Source organism: Perognathus longimembris, chromosome 19, assembly GCF_023159225.1.
Source record: "Perognathus longimembris pacificus isolate PPM17 chromosome 19, ASM2315922v1, whole genome shotgun sequence".
Lineage (NCBI taxonomy): Eukaryota > Metazoa > Chordata > Mammalia > Rodentia > Heteromyidae > Perognathus > Perognathus longimembris.
Window position 1 is genome coordinate 31334966 of NC_063179.1, and position 18570 is coordinate 31353535.

The 18570-nt window shown below is 36.8% G+C and overlaps 1 protein-coding gene across 1 annotated transcript in view; it reads left to right on the forward strand.

Moving 5' to 3' along the window:
• The first annotated feature begins 1718 nt into the window (after positions 1 to 1718).
• Ndufs4 (NADH:ubiquinone oxidoreductase subunit S4) overlaps positions 1719 to 18570 on the forward strand; it is an 82265-nt gene continuing 65413 nt past the window's right edge. The window contains exon 1 of the mRNA XM_048368086.1: positions 1719 to 1860. Coding sequence (XP_048224043.1) covers positions 1763 to 1860 — 98 coding nt within the window. The 5' untranslated portion in view covers positions 1719 to 1762. The remainder of the gene's footprint in view (positions 1861 to 18570) is intronic.

Consider the following 18570-nt stretch of genomic DNA (forward strand, 5'->3'; position numbering starts at 1 on the left):
TTGTTGGCACAAAAACCTGTACATGGCTTCTCATGTAATAGCTCCAAATGGGAGCCCATGAAGTATGCTGTAGTAGGTATATGCTTAACAACTTGTGGTTCTTACATAGTGGAATACTACTCAGTCATAAAAAAGGGCCAAACTATGAACTTGGAACAACTTAGATGAATTTCAACGACATTATTCTGAGCGTAAAAAGCTAATCTCAAAAGGCCATACATTGCATAAGTCAATATAATATTCTCAACATATCAAAACTATAAAAATGGAAATAATAGCTGTTACCAAAGGTTCTAGAATAGAACTTTGTTGTGGTAGAAAACTTTGTCCTTTTGATAGAGTGACATCCATTCCATCATTATCAGTTTCTTAGCTTTGATTTTGTGTTTAGTTACATAATAATCAATGGGAAAACAGGGTGACAGGTACACAAAACCTCTCAGTATTGTATCTGTATTTCTTGTGACTCCATCATTATTTCAAAATGAAAAAGTTGGAAGAAAAAAAACTCTCTGGGCATTTATCTCTCTCACTTGCCTTCCTTCATCATGTAGATTTCCTTACCTTTAAAGGCACTTTTTTTTTCTTCTATCTTTCCTCTATGTATTAACAAGTCCTTTAATTTGTCATAATACAGAATCAAGTTATTCTCCATCCACTTGTTAATTGTTATTATTTAATGTTTGCACATGGTTGATTTTGAAAGCAGCAATATTCTTTCTCAAACAAATTTCTTAAAAAAAAAACAACCAAAATAACCTCCACTGTATTTTCTATAATCCATAGTAAATCTTGTTCTTTCAGGTGAGCGGTCCACAGTTCAAATGTGTTTCCAACATTTGTTTTATATGTATCAAGTATTTGAATAGTTTGAGGGCTAGAGGTATGCATAAGTGGTAGAGTGTGTGTATAGCATGCACAAGGCCCTCGTTTCAGTCCTACTACCAAAACAATTATAGTAATAAGAACAATAATAACTCTGATGTCTATGGATTATGGTCACACATTCAGAACATAGTAAAATGTTCTTTTCTTGTAACGGTTTTGTAACACAGAATATTATGTTCCTTAAACAATGTTTATACACATAAAGTATACATTCCTCACTTATATTTTCAATTATGTGAATCAAATGCAACATTAACCATTTTGAAAGTGCTATGCTTCATTGGGTTTCATACAAGTCCTTCATCAAAGAAGAAAAGAAAGGAAGGAGGGGAGGCAAGTGAGAAAGTTAGGAAACAGAATAAGAAAACTCCTTTGTCAGGCCAGATTTTTCGTGTGAAAAAAAATATTATCATTATAACTATAAAACATCAAACTAAATGGATCTGAGGGCTTGCAAGGAGAATCTGGCAACGCTTTGGGAAAGTACCAGTCTGGTTTCTCAAGGGCAGGAGGAGCCCTCGGGCTCTGCCAGTGAGCTCAGCCCCAGATATCCTGCGTGCTTTGAAAAATTATGAGTTGCAGGTGTTTCAATGTTCAAATCTTTTCTTTTGGTCTGTTCAGAACCAGTGTAAATCATCAGCTCTGCGGACTAACAACGGTTCATTTTCTTCTTTTCTTTGTTTTAATGGGCTTCTGCAACTTCCTTCTTCGCTCTTTCAACCAGGCTTTTGAACTCCAGTCTAAACCCCAGGGTTCAAAAGCAAAACAGGCCCCGCAGGGCTGTGCGGCGTTGGGGCTGCGCGGGCCTGGAAACGGAGGAAGTGTGTCCCTCGCGGGGACCCGTCGCCGCGTCCTGGCGTTCGCCCGCGGCAACATGGCGGCGGCCTCAATGTCAGCGGCGTTGAGGCAGGCGTTCTTGGGGGCCAGAGCGGCGGGGACCCCGGCTGCTGCCGTTTCCCGAGTTCCGTCCAGGTAACAGAGTTGTCTGGCTTCTTTTTCAAGCTTACAGGTCCCGTCACTTTTGAGGAGCCCCTGCGGCCTAAATCTCAGCGGAGGAGGCCCGGGGCCAGCGTCCTCTCGCTGACCCTTTCCTGCCGAGAGGCCCGGCCGACCCGGGGCGGGTGCGGCCGCGGGTCTGGGGCGAGAGGCGTGGGCCAGGGGCTAGGGGCGCGCGGGTCTTCGGGCGGCGAGAGTCTCGGGGGGAGCCGGCGGCTGTGGGCCGAGCCGTCCCGTAGCCTCGGGGCGGAGCTGCCCGGCTCTTAGGTGCGAACCTCGGGTGCTGGCCTCGCGTTTGTTCCCCGCCCGCACTGTCCTTCGATCCTTGGGTCAGTTCGCCCGTCTGCCCGTGGGCTTATTTAGTATTGAGTGCGTTTCTGAACCGCAGGGTTCTTTTCTTCATCAATCTGCATTAAGGAGGAAAACTTTTTAGGAATTTAATGTGAGTTCCCCCACTCCCTTATTACTACCAATAGCAATGCTGGGAGGTCCATCATACTCTTATTTTCTTTTATGTTTCCAGGAATGGCGGGTTGGCTAGCCTTGGAATCCAGGATTTTGGATGCCAGAGCTTGAGGCTCTACCCCTCAGCTACATCAGCAAGGTCATTTCTGAAAAGATTGGTGGTAGTCCTGGGGAGGTTTTCCATCCACTGTTTACTAAAGGCCATCACAGTAGTTCAGACATTGGTGATTATTATTGTGTTGCCCTGAAGCAGTTTTGGGATCCTTTTTTTTTTTCTTTTTGCTACATCTCCATATTTCTCTAAATTTTCCTGGGATACCACAGACACACACACATACATGTATAGCATTTTTGTTTAGTAATTATGTTTTATCTCTCTCTTTTCTTCACAACTTGTTAGTATAGATATTAACCAGGGACTTTATTAAGTGTCTACAGCATGCTTTGGAGACTGTGCTAAATATGGAAAGCTCCTTCCATCCCCCAGAAAAGTGAGTAGTTACAACTCGAAAACAGAACCTATTCAGTGTTATTTTGAATAAATACAAAGGATAAATAGAATTAGTAAGAGTTAATTAGAACTAACTTTGGTGGAGGAGTTTTATTAAGGCTTTCAGTAGTCGGTGTTATGGTGGGAAAATAGGGTGTCCTAAGTAGAAGGGTCTGGAACTTATAAAAGGCTTTCTGAATACAATAAATAGAACAATACATATATAACATAAAGTCACTGAAACATGATGGTTATAACGTTGGGGACAGAAAAAGGATAAATTTGTAATTAAGTGTTCTACCTATGGGGAACATGAGGAGTAGCCAGGAGCTTTCTAAGGTGAAATACTCCTCTGAGTAATTTAAGGCTAATGTAGTGTCAGTGTAGTTCTTTTCTCCGAAGATATTAAGGGAACTAATTTTGCATCCCCAAATAATAATATACTTATGGTAGCCTAGAGTTGAAAACAACTTGGAGAGAACCACTGGTGTATGATAACCAAACCATATCTTGTATGCCTATATTTTAGGCCAACCATTTTGTCAGCAATTAATAGTGGTTAGACTTTGATGATACTAGATGTTAGAAAAGTCTGGTGAAGTTACTTCGTATACAGATTTACTAGTTTCTGCTTGCTTAAGTGTTGTAAGCAATTTGAAAATAAAAATTTAAATTGTGTATGATGACCTTTATTTCACATCTTGAAGCCTTAAAAAGCCAAGGAAAATAGTCTTAAATCCAAGCTAGCACATTTTAAAATACACTTTGTTTTTCAACCCAAAGAATTTATGATATGCATCTTACTTAGAGGAAATTTATGCTTCCTTTTCCTTATATATTATTTGGAAGGACTTCTTACCATTATGATTTGAGAGTACAGAGGATCTGAAAAAGTTTAATGGAAAAAGAACCAAATAATGGAATCGCACATGTAAAGTTCATTTTATTGTAATCCTTAAAAAGACATTTGCAAATGGCATAACATTTCAGATGTCTTGAGTAAAATACAAGAGAATGAGATTGGTAAGTCATGTGGTAATGAAGTGAGTAGGGAACCTAAGAAAAGGAACTATCAATGGAAAGAAGCCATTAACTACTACATGAACATTTGAATTTATTACATATCAATAAAAAAAAGTAACAAGGAAAATAATATATAGATTGAAGAGAGAAGGAAAGTTGTTGAAATAAGGTGAGTGATTTTAGCTGATCTGCTGAGTTTATACTATATGGTGCTTTTCCATTTCCCAAGACAGAGCCTGACAGGTAAATTCTGACTGTATACATTTATTTATTTTTTCCCCTAAGAGATTTTTCAGAACAAATTTAAACCCCACACTTACCCTATACTGAGGAGTAAACCTGGACCCTTTTGCTAGAGCCACATCTTCAGCCTCTTTTTGCATTGGTTATTTTTTGAGGTAGGGTCTCATTTTATGCCCTGGCCAGCCCAAACTGCCATTCTTCTACTTGTGCTTCCTTGTGCTGCCGTTCTACTTGTGCTGGGCATAAAACACATGCACCATTAGGTCCAGCTATTGTTCTTTTCCTGTAGCTGTGAAGTCACTGAGGTATGTGCCACTGATCCCAGCCATGGGTTGGGATAGAGTCTCCCAAACTTCCATCCCCAATCTCTACTTTCTAGGTAGCAAGGAATTATAGCTAGGTTTAAAAGTGTGAGCTACTTCACCAGGCCCAAATTTAACTATTGAGCCTGTTAATCAGCAGAAAACTTTGTACTCTCTTTTAAAGTAGCAGTAGTTGGACTCAGGATTTTTAGTGCTACGTATAGTGTTGTTTATTTGTTTTAACATATAATTAGCTCAGTCCTGTACAATCACTTCTTGCATTTTCCTTAAACATAGCTCATAGTGTAGTAGAACCTCAGAGGTTCTAATGCATAATGATTGGCACATTTACATGTGATGCTTGTGAGAAAAGGCAAGAAACCTGTTTTCCTACTCTGACAGGCTGATATTAGATATTCTGATATTTGACTGATCAATGAAAGCCAGACAGGCACTAACCCATGTAAATGTGAATAAAAATGTATGCAATGCATATTTTTTTCTTATTATTTGCAGTGGTCTGAAGTGAGGATGTTAATCTGGAGCCCTGTTAAATTTCTGGGTTTAAATTGTCTTATACATATATTTGTAGTCATATACTTTGCCAAGTGCTTTGATTCTTCTTTTGTGCGTGTATGTGTGCTGGTCTTGGGGCTTGAACTCAGGGCCTAGGTGCTGTCCCTGATCTTTTTTTAGCTCACAGCTAATGTTCTGTCACTTATGCCACAGCTTCACCTCTGACTTTTGGTGGTTAATGGAAAATAACCGTTTTATGGACTTTCCTGCCCAGCTTGGTTTTGAATCACAATTCTCAGAGCTGTCTCGTGAGTAGCTAGGATTATAGGCTTGAGTCAACCTGCTAGCTCTTTTGTATCCACATTTTCCATACCCAAGGTGTGGGGATGAGTTGATTTGGAAAGGGGTGCTTGTTCAAACACGAGGGCTTCTTTAGAATTAGAGTGACCAACTTCACTTGAAGTTTTTAATATGTAAGGTTTGTGGAGCTAGGTGAAGCAACTTGATTCCCAAGTGTAGTACTTGATGGAAGAAGTATATTTGAGGATGGATTGAATATTAGCATTCAGATGGAACACAGGTTATCTTCATTAAATAGAGATAATTTTAAATAGAAAAGCATCTTTGATAAAGCCTGAATGTCATTCTGAGCAAAAATAAATAACAGCTACATTTATTTCTAACAATGTGTATGAGTCCATGTATCCAGAATTTCCTTTATACTATCTCTTTTGTTACCCATAACAACTCTACAAACTCAGGTATTATCCTCATCTGAAAAATGAGGAAAAAGGTACTAAAATAAAATACTTTAAGTTTACACTAGGAGTAGTTTGATTTAGCCATGCATTATAATTGATTAGGCTGGCTTTTAAAAATGACAAATATTGTTTAATTAGAACTTTGGTGGTTTTTATTTGTTTTTGTTTGTTTCTTGTGCTGGTCCTGGGTCTTGAACTCAGGGCCTATCATTGCTCCTAAGCTTCTTTTGTTCAAGGCCAGTGTTCTACAACTTGAGCCGTAGCTCCACTTCCGGCTTTTATTTATTTTTTCATAGTTTATTGGAGATAAGCATCTCATGGACTTTTCTGCCCAGGCTGGCTGTGAACTCTTACCCTCAGATCTTCAGCCTCTTGAGTAGCTAGGATTACAAGCTTGAGTCATTGGTACACAGCAGTGTTTTCTTATTTTTAAATCTTTAAGTTTTTTCTTTATTTGAAAAGTGCTCTGATGCTTTATTTATATTTTTACTATTTTGTTTATATAACCAATGGACTTTATGTTTTTTAGTTTTATTAGGCTAAGGATTTTTTCCTGAAATTGAATGAAACTTCTTATAGGTGACATTATTTTACTTTTAAAACAAAATGCATACAATACATGTATTATGTGAAGTATGCCAAACATCTTTTATTGATTTCATTGATAATTAAGAAATTGGTACTGTATATCAGCTGTCTTTAAAAATCCCAGTGTCTGCTATGCTGAGTTCATGTGTCTTCTTTTGAGTAGTGTTTTTGTATTCTGTCTTGACCAGCCTGCTTTCCTTTAGAATTTTCACCACTTTATTTATTTATTTTTATTACCCATTTGACTTTTATGTAAGATCAGGTAGGCTTAATCTGATGACAACTGAAGTTTACAGTATTGTGATTAAAGCCTTGAACTCTTTTAAGGTTGACATATTATTATAGTTGATACTTGAATTCTTATACCTTTACTTTTTATTTGCTTGCTCGTGCTAGTGCTGGGGCTTGAACTCAGGGCCTGGGTGATGTCTCTGACTTCTTTTGGTCAAGGCTACTGCTTTATCACTTGAACCACAGCTCTACTTCCAAAAGAGTCTCATGAACTTTCTTGCCTGGGCTGGCTTTGACAGTGATCATCAGATCTCACCTTCCTGAATAGCTAGAATTGCAGGCTTGTGCCACTAGCACCCAGCCCGCTTTCAGCTTTTTCATGGTTAATTGGAGAGAAGAGTCTTTGGGACTTTCCTGCCCAGGCAGGCTTGGAACCTCAATCCTCAGATTTCAAGCCTCCTGAGTAGCTAAGATTACAGACATCCTGAATAGCTTAGTTTACAGGTGTAAGCTACCAGCGCTTGGCCCTAGACATATTTTTTTTTAAATGGGGTAATTCTGTAGTTTTGTGATTTTTTTTCCAAATGTTTGTTGTTCATCAAAGTCACAGTTTGTATTCATCCCAAATTCAAATGCTTTCGTTATAATTTATTGCTTGAATAAGTGTAGGTGCAAGCTTAGCTCATTGGTGATTCTGATAGGAAGCTACACCTGAAGACTAGTTTTTTTTTTAATTTATTTGTTTGCTTTTCCCGGTACCTTGCATGTTGTATCTTGAAAGATTTAAAAATCATCACCACCCTCCTTGAGAGAGGAGTAAGGGAGATTTCCAGAACCAAACAAAAATGCTTATTTTCTTGGTCGAAATTAAGTTTTGTGCTTTCTACTTTACAGAGATGATTTTTTGTTTGTTTTGTTTTGTCTTGTTTTTTTTTTAATGAAAAAATTTTCTTAAAGGCATTTTGGTCATTTTGGAAAAAGCAGGCCATGTTACTCCTCTCTGGAGGCTCCTGTTCTTCCTTTTGGAAGGGCTCAGGTTTAATATACCACAGCTGTTGAACTCTGCCCTTCAAGGTTTTAAGAAAGTGTTTTATCCTTTAAAATGGAAATGTGTTTTTAAGAGAGGTGGTCTTTGGCAGCATATAGTTTTCTAAGAAAGTTTCTTGCTTCTTTGGAGTTCATTTGTTTCATTGATTTCATAGAATTGTTTCAAATGTTGGGGAGCACTCTCACTGTCTCTGAGAGAAAAGATCTGACTGCTTTTGTAGTATGTTTTGCTGTATCCTTAACAAAGCTAGATGAAGAGTCCATTTCTTTGTGTTTTCTAGGGCTCAGAAATATGTTCTTTCCTTTATTCAGCCACTCTATACATAAGTAAAGGGTCCTTCAATAGGGCTTACTAGACAAAAGATCCTGTTCTAGATGACTGTTCAGAGAGCCATATGCTTCTCCTAAAAATGTCACTCTGTCTTGATGAGCTTTAAAGTGAATGCAGATGTTTTAAGTCTTTTGAGGACCACCACTCTTTGAATGGAGAAAACACTTCATTTTGGAGAGATTTTTTTTTCAATATACTTATAGAACTTTGCATGAAATTTATAACTTTGTTGGTTTTCTTAGTCTAATGAAATTAAGCTTCAGTAGACATTAGTAATTTGAATTTAATTCTTAATGTTCTTATTACAAATGCAATTTGGAGAAATAAAATGCATCACAATTTGGTTTTTGTTAAGATCTTATATTTATTGAGTCTTTTAAAAATGGAACTTAAAATGCCTTATACAAGGAAAAGTGATACTTTTTGTTGAAAGGGATAGAATTTTGTATATTGAATACTTTTTTTTTTTACCTTTTATCAGTTACTAACTCTAGCTCTAGAAGCTATGGTTTGTAGAGATTCAAATAATATTTAGGTTGAACATCCATTACAACTTTTTATTTAATGTAAGAATTTCTAGGATTCTTATTTGATTATGAATTTCTGGTAGCTCTAGTAACTTAGACTCTTCACACCTGTGAAAAAATACTTGATAGACAACTTAAAAGGGAGAAAAGGTTTGTTTTGCCTACACTTTCAGAGGTTTCAGTCCATGATCTGCTTGCTTAATTGTTTTGGGCCTGTGGTGAGGCAGGCTCTGGAAGAACAAAATTGCTTTCCTCATGTCAACTAGAAAGCAGAAAAACAGAAAGGGCAAGGGATATGGTGTTTATCAGAGCTAGGGATTTGGGGATGGAATCTTTAGGGTCCTTTAGGTATAGGATCATATCATCTGCAAACAGGGATATTTTTGACTTTTTTCCTTCCTTATTTGGTTCCTCTTCTCTCCTTTTTTTTTTCTTTCCCTTTCTCCTCTGTTGCTCTGGCTAGGAATTCCAGTGCTATATTGAATAGGTTAGGAGAGAGTAGGTAGATACCTTACCTTGGCTGCAGACGTTAAGAAAAATGGTTTCAGTTTTTCCCCATTTACTATGATGTTGCTGTACATTTGTCATATATATATATTATTTATTTATTTATTATTTTTTTTGGCCAGTCCTGGGCCTTGGACTCAGGCAGGGCCTGAGCACCCTCCCTGGCTTCTTCCTGCTCAAGGCCACCTGAGCCACAGCGCCCCTTCTGGCCGTTTTCCATATATGGTGCTGGGGAATCAAACCCAGAGCTTCATGTGTAGGAGGCAAGCACTCTTGCCACTAGGCCATATTCCCAGCACCATATATATATAGTTTATTATGTTGAGATACATTGCTTCTATTCCTAATTTCTTCAGAGCTTTGGGCCCTGAATTAAATTCCAAACAATAAAGAAAGAAGGAAACAGACAGACAAATTATTACAAAATTTATCTTTTTCTTTGTGGTATATTATTCTTAGAATTCTCAGTGGAGGCAGTACTGGGATTTGTTCTCAAGACTGTGGTGACCTCTACCAGTTGAGCCATGCTTTTGTCCTTTTGTTTTAGTTGGTTTTTCAGGTAAGCCCTCAAATTTTTTTTTTTTTTTGGCCTGAGGTGAGCCTCTGTCTATGATGCTCCTAAATTGATCTCCCAAGTAGCTAGAATTACCGGATATGCTAGGATCATAGGCATACACCACTACACTCTACTTATTCTCTTGAGATAGGTCTTAAGAACTTCTTGTTGCCTGGGCTGTCCCTGAACTATGATCCTTCTATCTCTGCCTTTCATATAATTAAAAGGAATAAATCACCACACCACATCCTAATTCTTAGGATTTTCACTCATGTATAGATTATTATAACCACTACGGTAATCAGAATACAAAATACTAAATGATTCATCACCCCTCCTCCCCACCCAAAGTTTTCCTCATATTATTTTTCTTGAACTCCTTATAATCCTGGGCCTCATTTGTCTTTTCTGTATCTATAATATTGTAATTTTGAGACTGTAAATAAGTGACTCATATAGAATATAAATTAGCCTATTGTCCTCAACATAATGCCTTTTGAGATTCATCTAAGTTCTATATTAATTGCACTGTTTACTTAATACTGCTTAGCAATTGTTCAGTAATAATCCATTGGTAAATTTGTTAATTTTTTATCATTATACCTGCTGAAGAGTATCTGGATTATTTATATGTTTTGGCAGTACTGAGGGGGTTGAGATTGCTAGGCTGACAGTCTGCTACTGAGCTACACATCAATCCTTTTGGATTATTTCTTTTGAAAATTAAAAATAGAGCTACAGTAAACCTTTGTGCCCAAGATTTTGCATGAACATGATTTTACCTGGGAGATACCTAGGGAGAAGATTTGGAGAGGTAATAGGAAAGTATATGTTTAACTTTGTGTGAAGCTTTCAAGCCAGGCATAGTGAAACATACTTGTAAAACCAGCAGGAAGGGGTGGGAATATGGCCTAGTGGTAAAGTGCTCGCCTCCTATACATGAAGCCCTGGGTTTGATTCCCCAACACCACATATATAGAAAAAGCAGGGAGTAGCTCTGTGACTCAAGTGGTAGAGAGCTAGCCTTGAGCAAAAAGAAGCCAGGGACCGTGCTCAGGCCCTGAGTTCAAGTCCCTGGACTGGCAAAAAAATAAATAAACAAAAAACTCAAAAACCAGCAGGAAGATCACGTATTTGAGGCCAGCCTCAGTTACCTAGTTGAAACCTTGTCTTAGAATGAAGCAAAACAAAAAAATCGAACTGATTTTCAGAATAGCACTATTTTTTTTCTATCATTAATACATGAGAATTGTAGTTGTTTTGCATCCCCATTAATGTTGTTTCAGACATTCTAGTAGGTGTGTAATAGTGTTCCTTATGGGAGCTAATAATAACTTTATTGACTTAAAATTCAAATCTCATTAAATTTACTCATGTAAAGTATACAATTTGATAGTTTTTAGCATAACTGCAGAATTGTGACCATAACCACATAATGTTTTACATTTTTATAATTCCTTTAAAACCCTATCTTTTCAGTCACTCTACTCTTCTCCCTTTACCTAATCCTTAATTAACTCCTAATCTATTCCTAGTCTATAATTGTGCCAGTTATGGACATTTCATACAAATGCAGTCAGTAGTTGGTGATTTTCTTATGGTTGACTTATTTAGTATCGTACTTTCAAGTATCATTTAAGTTGTAGAATGTATTAGTACTTCATTATTTCTTATTGATGAATAATCTATTGTATGGACATACTACGTTTTATTTTTCTGAAGAGTTGATGTAAGTTGGGGTTGTTTTCACCTGACATATCTCTTACATATTTTTAATTAAGTTGTTTGTTTATTGCTCTTACATATTTTTAATTAGGTTGTTTATTTGTTTATTGCTCAAAGTCAAGAAAAACTTTGTCTCTGCTTAACCTATGTTTGTGGTGGAAGCCTCCATTACAGAAAACAAACAACCCAACCGATTAATAAAAGAAAAACATATCCTTAAATGTAAGTTTTACCTGACCTAGAAGTTCTCATAAAGACCCAGAGTCACAGTTAAACCTGTGTATTTTATGCTTAGGCTTGATGAAAATTGGATTGCCACAGCAAAAAGATGAGATCTAAATTAAATGGAAATAAATTGGAAGAAACTTTGCATGGTTATTTTTCGTATTCTTCTCTGTATCCTTCTTCAGGAGAAAAGAGATATTCCTTTCTTCTTGTTATAGGGAAAGCACCTTTCACATTAAGAGCCTGTGGATCTGCTTCTGGGAAGATTGCAGGGAAGGAGATCAGAGATCTTTCTGTTCCTGCTGCTTTTTAGCATGCAAGGTAGCATATTTTGGAATAATGTTTCAGAAATGTGGTTTGCTATTCCTACTCCCTGCTCCCTCCTCCCCCACTTTATAGCTTTTCTTTTCATTATTTTCACAACATAAATGTTCTTACCAGTTTACCAGTTTTCCCCCTTTATCATTATTTATCTATGAGCTCTTTGCCTAATTACAAACTCCCTTTCTATATTTTTTTCTTAAACTTTCAGTTTTATGTTTTACAATTAGATCTTTGATTCATTTTAATCCAACTTTTATATAAAATGTGAGGTTTGAGTCAAAGTTAATTTTTTTATAGATGTTCTTTATTCCAATGCCATTTATTGTATTCTTCCTCTTATTGTTGTTATTTTATGCAGTTGATGATTGAATCTAAAGCCTCCTTCATTCTAGGAAAGTATTCTGTCATGGAGGCCTGCTTCAGCCTATTTAATTGCTTTCCCCTTTTTCAGTAGTTGTATTTGTTTGGATCTGTTTTTGTACTCTCTGTACCACATAGTTTTTTATACTGTAGCTTTCTACTAAATATGTTTTGTCTTTCAATTTTTATGTACATAACACACATACACACATTTTGCTTTTTACTTTCCATGTAAATGTTACAGTCAAGTTGTCTATATATGAATATATCCTAATGAGATCATGATTAGTACTGCTTTAAATCTGTAGGTTAATTTGGGGGAATTGACATTTTCATTTTGTTTTCCAATTACTATGGTGTATGTGTGACATTTATTTATTGCTATTGGGAGGATTATTTATTGATTTCTTTCATGAGTGTATTGTAAATTTAGTTCCTTTGCATGTTTTGTTAGATTTGCCCTTAAAGTATTTTAATTTGGGGGCATTAAAGTAAAAAGGCATTATTTTTAGGTTTTCATTTCTGATTGTATTTTGTCGAGTATAGAAATACATATACATAAATAATGTTATGTATTAACTTTGCTAAATTCATTTGTTCATAAATTTTATGTAGATTCCTTGGGATTTTTAAAGTAGATAATCAAGTAATTTGTGAATTAGAGCAAATATTTCTTCCTTTCCAATCTCTAGGCCTTTTATATCTTTTTAAAAAAAATTTCCAACAGACTGTTTATTAAGAGAAAATACTCTGTTTTCACCATTAAGTATAATGTTAGCTAAAGACTTATTTTTTTGGGGGGGGTGGTAGAAAATCCCTATATTAGATAAGGAAATTCCTTCTACTTCTAACCTTGTTTTTATCTTGAATAGCTGTTATAGTTTTTCCAGTTCATTTTATGCATTAACTTTTTTATTGATTTAAAAATACTGGACCAGGGCTGGGAATATGGCCTAGTGGCAAGAGTGCTTGCCTCCTATACATGAAGCCCTGGGTTCGATTCTCCAGCACCACATATACAGAAAATGGCCAGAAGTGGCGCTGTGGCTCAAGTGAGAGAATGCTAGCCTTGAGCAAAAAGAAGCCAGGGACAGTGCTCAGGCCCTGAGTCCAAGGCCCAGGACTGCCCCCCCGCAAAAAAAACAAAAGCAAAAACAACATATATATATATATGACCAAACTTGCATTCTTAGAAGAAATCCATTTCATTTCTTTAATTCTTCTTATGTATTGTCATTTGATTTGCTAAAGTTTGGAGTATTTTACACCTTTTATTTTATTGTTTGTTCTGTATTTGTTAAATTTGCTATTATGGTTATACCATACTCAAAATGAACTTGGAAATGTTTCTTCATCTGTTTTCTTTTGAGTTGCTTTAACTTCATCTATTTTCTTTTGAATTGCTTTATTTTATATATATATATATTTAAAATTTTTATTGTCAAACTGATGTACAGAGAGGTTACTGTTTCATATGTTAGGTATTGGATACATTTCTTGTACTGTTTATTACCTCCTCCCTCATTCCCCCCTCTCCCTTCCCCCTTTCCCTTTTCTCCCATGAGTTGTTGAGTTGATTTACACTAAACAGTTTTGCAAGTATTGCTTTTGTAGTCATTTATCTTTTTACCCTGTGACTCTCGATTTTGGTATTCCCTTTCAGTTTCCTAGTTCTAATACTAGTATACACGGTTTCCAATGTACTCAGATAAGATACAGAGATAGTGCTGGTACAACCACAGGAAAGGGATACAAGAGGATCATCAATAATAGAAGGTCTGGCTTACTTCACATAGTATAATTTTTTCCAAGTCCTTGCATTTCCTTACGAATGGGGCAATGTCATTCTTTCATTGCCCCATTCGTAAGGAAATGGAAGGACTTGAATTGCTTTAACTTCAGCTCACACAGTTTCGTATATTGAATTTTATTTTCATTTTGTTAATATTTCCTTAAGTCTTTCTTGTGGTTCATGGATGAATTATTGAGGTCTCATAGGTAGCTCAGTGGTAGAGCACTGACCTAGTAGGTGTGTTAGGCTCTGAATGCTACCTGTAGCACTGCTGAATGAGTGAATGAATGAACAAATAAGTTGATTGGTAAAATAGGAACATTTTGCATGACTTCCAAGTATTTGCAGATTTTTCTAATTTAAAAAATAAATTTCTAATTTAATTCCATTATTTTCTGAAAAATCCAGTTTCATGGGTCAGGTAGTATTAAAATTTATGGCTCTCCTTCCCTTGCTCTACTGTACAGTTCCATATTACATCTTAAGTAGGAGCTCAAGAACTAGATGATAGAGATATATTTAAAAACAACAACAACAACAACAACAACAGAAAAAGCAGTGGGTGTTTGTCTCATTTTCTCAGAGCCAGGACTTCAGTCAGTGAATGGAGAGAAAGATTCCTTCAGAGTTTTGGCTCTTGTAGATTTCCATGTTGTCACTGCATATGGTCACAGCACTGCCTATGGTTGGTTCACAGTGTGTGACAGAGCTGTAAAGAAAAGATAAATAGGCAGTTTCCACAATCTCTGCTGAGAGACAAGTCTTAGAGAATGCTCATTTTGGTTTTTCAGCTGTGTTAAATATCAACAAGAAACTCTCCCAGGGGAAGAAAAAAGTAAATTATTTGGATTTAGTGATACTTCAAATTCAAATTTTGGTTTGACTGAGAGCCTGCAAATCGTGCTGCATGCATCCTGTCCAGATTTTATATTTGCAATCAGCTGGCAAGATAGGGTGGAATGAACTTTACTGTATTTTATCTAGAATCAGCCATTTTAGGATGAATTATTTTCAAGCCAAAATTTTAATCTTTTTTGTACTTTAGCATATGTGAATGGATTTAAGTTCACCTTAAAATGACCTGAAGTTTCTTAAATGACTTAATTCTTAACCTGTTGATTTAAAGTGTGTGGGAAAGAGGGCTATACGGTAATCTTGGAAATGAGTCGAAGATAGAATTTCAGATAACTAGTGTTCTTGATTGATAGTCATGGCAGTTAATAAAAAAATGGCTATGAGTTTGAATCACTTTGTGGGGAAAGAGTAGGTAGTTGAGATCTTGCTGTGTGTCTGACTAGCCTTTTCTCTGCCTTGCTTGTTTGAGCTTCAGCAGAATTCAAAATGACTGGTGGTAAGACTGGGAAGAACTCCAGAAAAGCTAAGACAAAGGCAGTTTCCTGCTCACAGAAAGCCAGCAGTTTCTAGTTAGCCATGTAGTAGTGGATATCTGAAGTCTAGGACAACCAGCCACGGACACATGGGCCTGACTGCCGCTGTGTACAGTGCAGCAACCCTGGAATACCTCACTGCAGAAGTCCTTGAATTGGCAGAAATACATTAGAAGATTTAGAGGTAAAGCATGTTACCCCTTACCATTTGCAACTTTATTCATGGAGATAAATTAGACTCTCATCAGGGTGACATTTGCTGTGGTAATGTCATCCTTTCACTTCCACAGGTCTCTTATTCAGAAGAAATGACTAAAGAGAACTCTTCAAAGGATGCCTGAATTCCTTGTTATTTCAGGGCTCTAAATGCTCAAATAACTGTCCATTGTTAGTGATTCCTGGGGACTATATTTCTGTGAAGAAACACAATTTTGCCTTTCTGTAATTACAAAAAGATTGAAAGTTTAGCTTTCTAACCTACCAAATTTCTGCATTCTAATCTTTTTTTTTTTTTTTTTTTTTGGCCAGTCCTGGGCCTTGGACTCAGGGCCTGAGCACTGTCCCTGGCTTCTTCCCGCTCAAGGCTAGCACTCTGCCACTTGAGCCACAGCGCCGCTTCTGGCCGTTTTCTGTATATGTGGTGCTGGGGAATCGAACCTAGGGCCTCGTGTATCCGAGGCAGGCACTCTTGCCACTAGGCTATATCCCCAGCCCCCTGCATTCTAATCTTAACTAAATTTAAGTGTTAATGTGGCTTCAGAGAAGCTATTTTAAAGTAGTGGCCTTTGATTAACTATTTTCAAAAAACTGTTTGGATTTTAATTGTGATGTGGAAATTACAGTAACATTTGGTTTTGTATAGACATTTCCACTCTGGTGGACAAGCTCAATAAAGGTCATCATGTTCTTATTCCCCCCAAAACAGATGGGTGCTCATAAGTGGTGGAGAGGCAGAAAAAGACATTGAAGACTATCAAACAGTAATTCTTTTTTTTTTTTCTCTTTTTTAAAAAAAATTTGTTTATTAATTGAACACAAATTTTTTGACAAGGTGTTGTGCAAAAAGGGTACAGTTACATAGTAGGGCAGTGTATACATTTCTTGTGATATCTTACGTCCTGTTTTTCTATCTCTTCTCTAGGTCAGGTAGACATATATACAATATACAATGTATCGCGAACATATACAGTAGCCACGTGGCCACACCCAAGAAAGTTCTCCTAGGGCTTTAAATGTAATGTCGATATTAGACCATATGTCGACAGTAGTCTTATATGAACGTACATACCTAGCTTTTGAGCTATTGTATTCCCCTGAGAGGTCAATTTTTGACCTTTATATGTTGAGTAATTGTTTGGTTTTAGTTACATACTGTTGGGTCGCTGCCCCAATCCTGTGGGGAATACTATTTGACAAGCAGTTTTTGGTTTCCCAGACTTGGTCTCTACTGTCTCTCCGTCTCCCTTTGTTAACAGTCATATATCAGGGAGATCATGCCCCTTTGTTTTCTGTGTTCTAGGCTTGTCTCGCTCATCATTATTCAAACAGTAATTCTTAACCTCTTTGATGGGATATGAATGAAGGATGGACATCTGTCTTGATCTTTGGTGACTTTGCTCTAGAAATATGTACACTTATATACATGCCATAAATGATATGTGTCATACAGTTACATTATTAGGAGATTTATATTATGGGATTGTAGACCTTCCATAAATGGTATTTTATAGTTTAACTACCTCTTGTGTCAAAACTTTGGTCACAGGTGAGACAAGGCTGCAAGTTGCTAGACAGTGATAGTTACTAATTCAGATCATTCTTTTATTTTGCTAGTCCTATGTGCCTGGCTACTGTCCCTGAGTTCAAGGCTAGTGCACTTGAGCCACAGTGCCTCTGGCTTTTTCTGAGTAGTTTATTGGAGATAAGAGTCTCCCAGACTTTTCTGTTTGGTCTGGCTTTGCACTGTGATCCCCAGATCTCAGCCTCCTGAGTAGCTAGGGTTACAAGCCTGAACCATCAGCACCCAGCAATTTTTTCTTAAATGGTAGATATAACTGATGCAAGTTTTTTTTAAGTCTACATTTAGTAAATTTAAACCAGCAAAGGAAAGTCTACATTGAGTAGTTTTATTACCAGTAAAGGACTGAAAAAAATATTTCTTTGATACCAAGCTTAAAAATCCCAGAGAGGGGCTCATTGTTAAAGAACATGCTTAATATGTACAAGGTTTGAACCCCAGAACTACAAAATAAAGAAAAGAAAAAGTCTTGAGTAAAATGCTTGGTTTAACTCAGATTAAACTACCTCAGGGTTTACTATAAAGTATTTAGTGTTTGTAATTTTACTTACACTGTTGAAACATATGCATACGAATCTTAGGAACCATGGAAGTCAGATATAATGAAAACTGTCCCATGGTGAAAAAATGAGAATCGTAATATTTTATGTCATTGCATATTTAGGGAACGTGTGAATATACTAATCTATCTTTTTTTTCTAACTCTAGAACCTTTTTTGTTGTTTTGCCAGTCCTATAGCTTGAATTCAAGGCCTGGATATTGGCCCTGAGCTTTTCCACTTGAACTACAGCTCCACTTATGGCTTTTTGGTGGTTAATTGGAGATAAGAGTCTCATGGACTTTCTTGACCCAGCTGACTTCAAATTTCAGTCCTCAGATCTCAGCCTCCTGAGTAGCTAGGATTATAGGGGTGAGCCATCAGCACCTGGCTGCTAGGACTATTTGAAGTTTATTCACTCATCCAAAAAAATTTTTTTTGTTTCTTTTCTAGTTTCAAAGGGCTGCATTTCTATAGACAGTAGAATATATACAGCAGACTATGTGGTGATAGAGTATATACAGTAGTGTATAATTCCTGAAGTATCTACATTGAGTGTTAGCAGTGTTTGAATAAAGACAAAGATTTTCATTTTTCCAAGTCTTGTGAAGGACATTGTCTCATTTGGCTTCTCCTGGAGGTTAAGAGAACATGGGGCCAGTGGTTTATTTAATAATCTAGCAAGGACAAGTGAGGACCCTGCAATTAGATTATGAACATTGCCATCACAGCAGTAGAGGTTCAGTTCTACTAGGACTCAGAGAAACCTAGAAGATTCTTTTGAGAATTGCCCATTTGGAAGATGGAAGGCTTGAACATTTTATGTCATTCCCTTTTGACTAAAATGTCAAATCTTCTGCAATTTGAACTGTACTGGTGTTTCTGAAGACCCTGCAGCATGAAACATTTATTGGAGATGAGATACTGGAGGATGACAGGAGTCTCTCC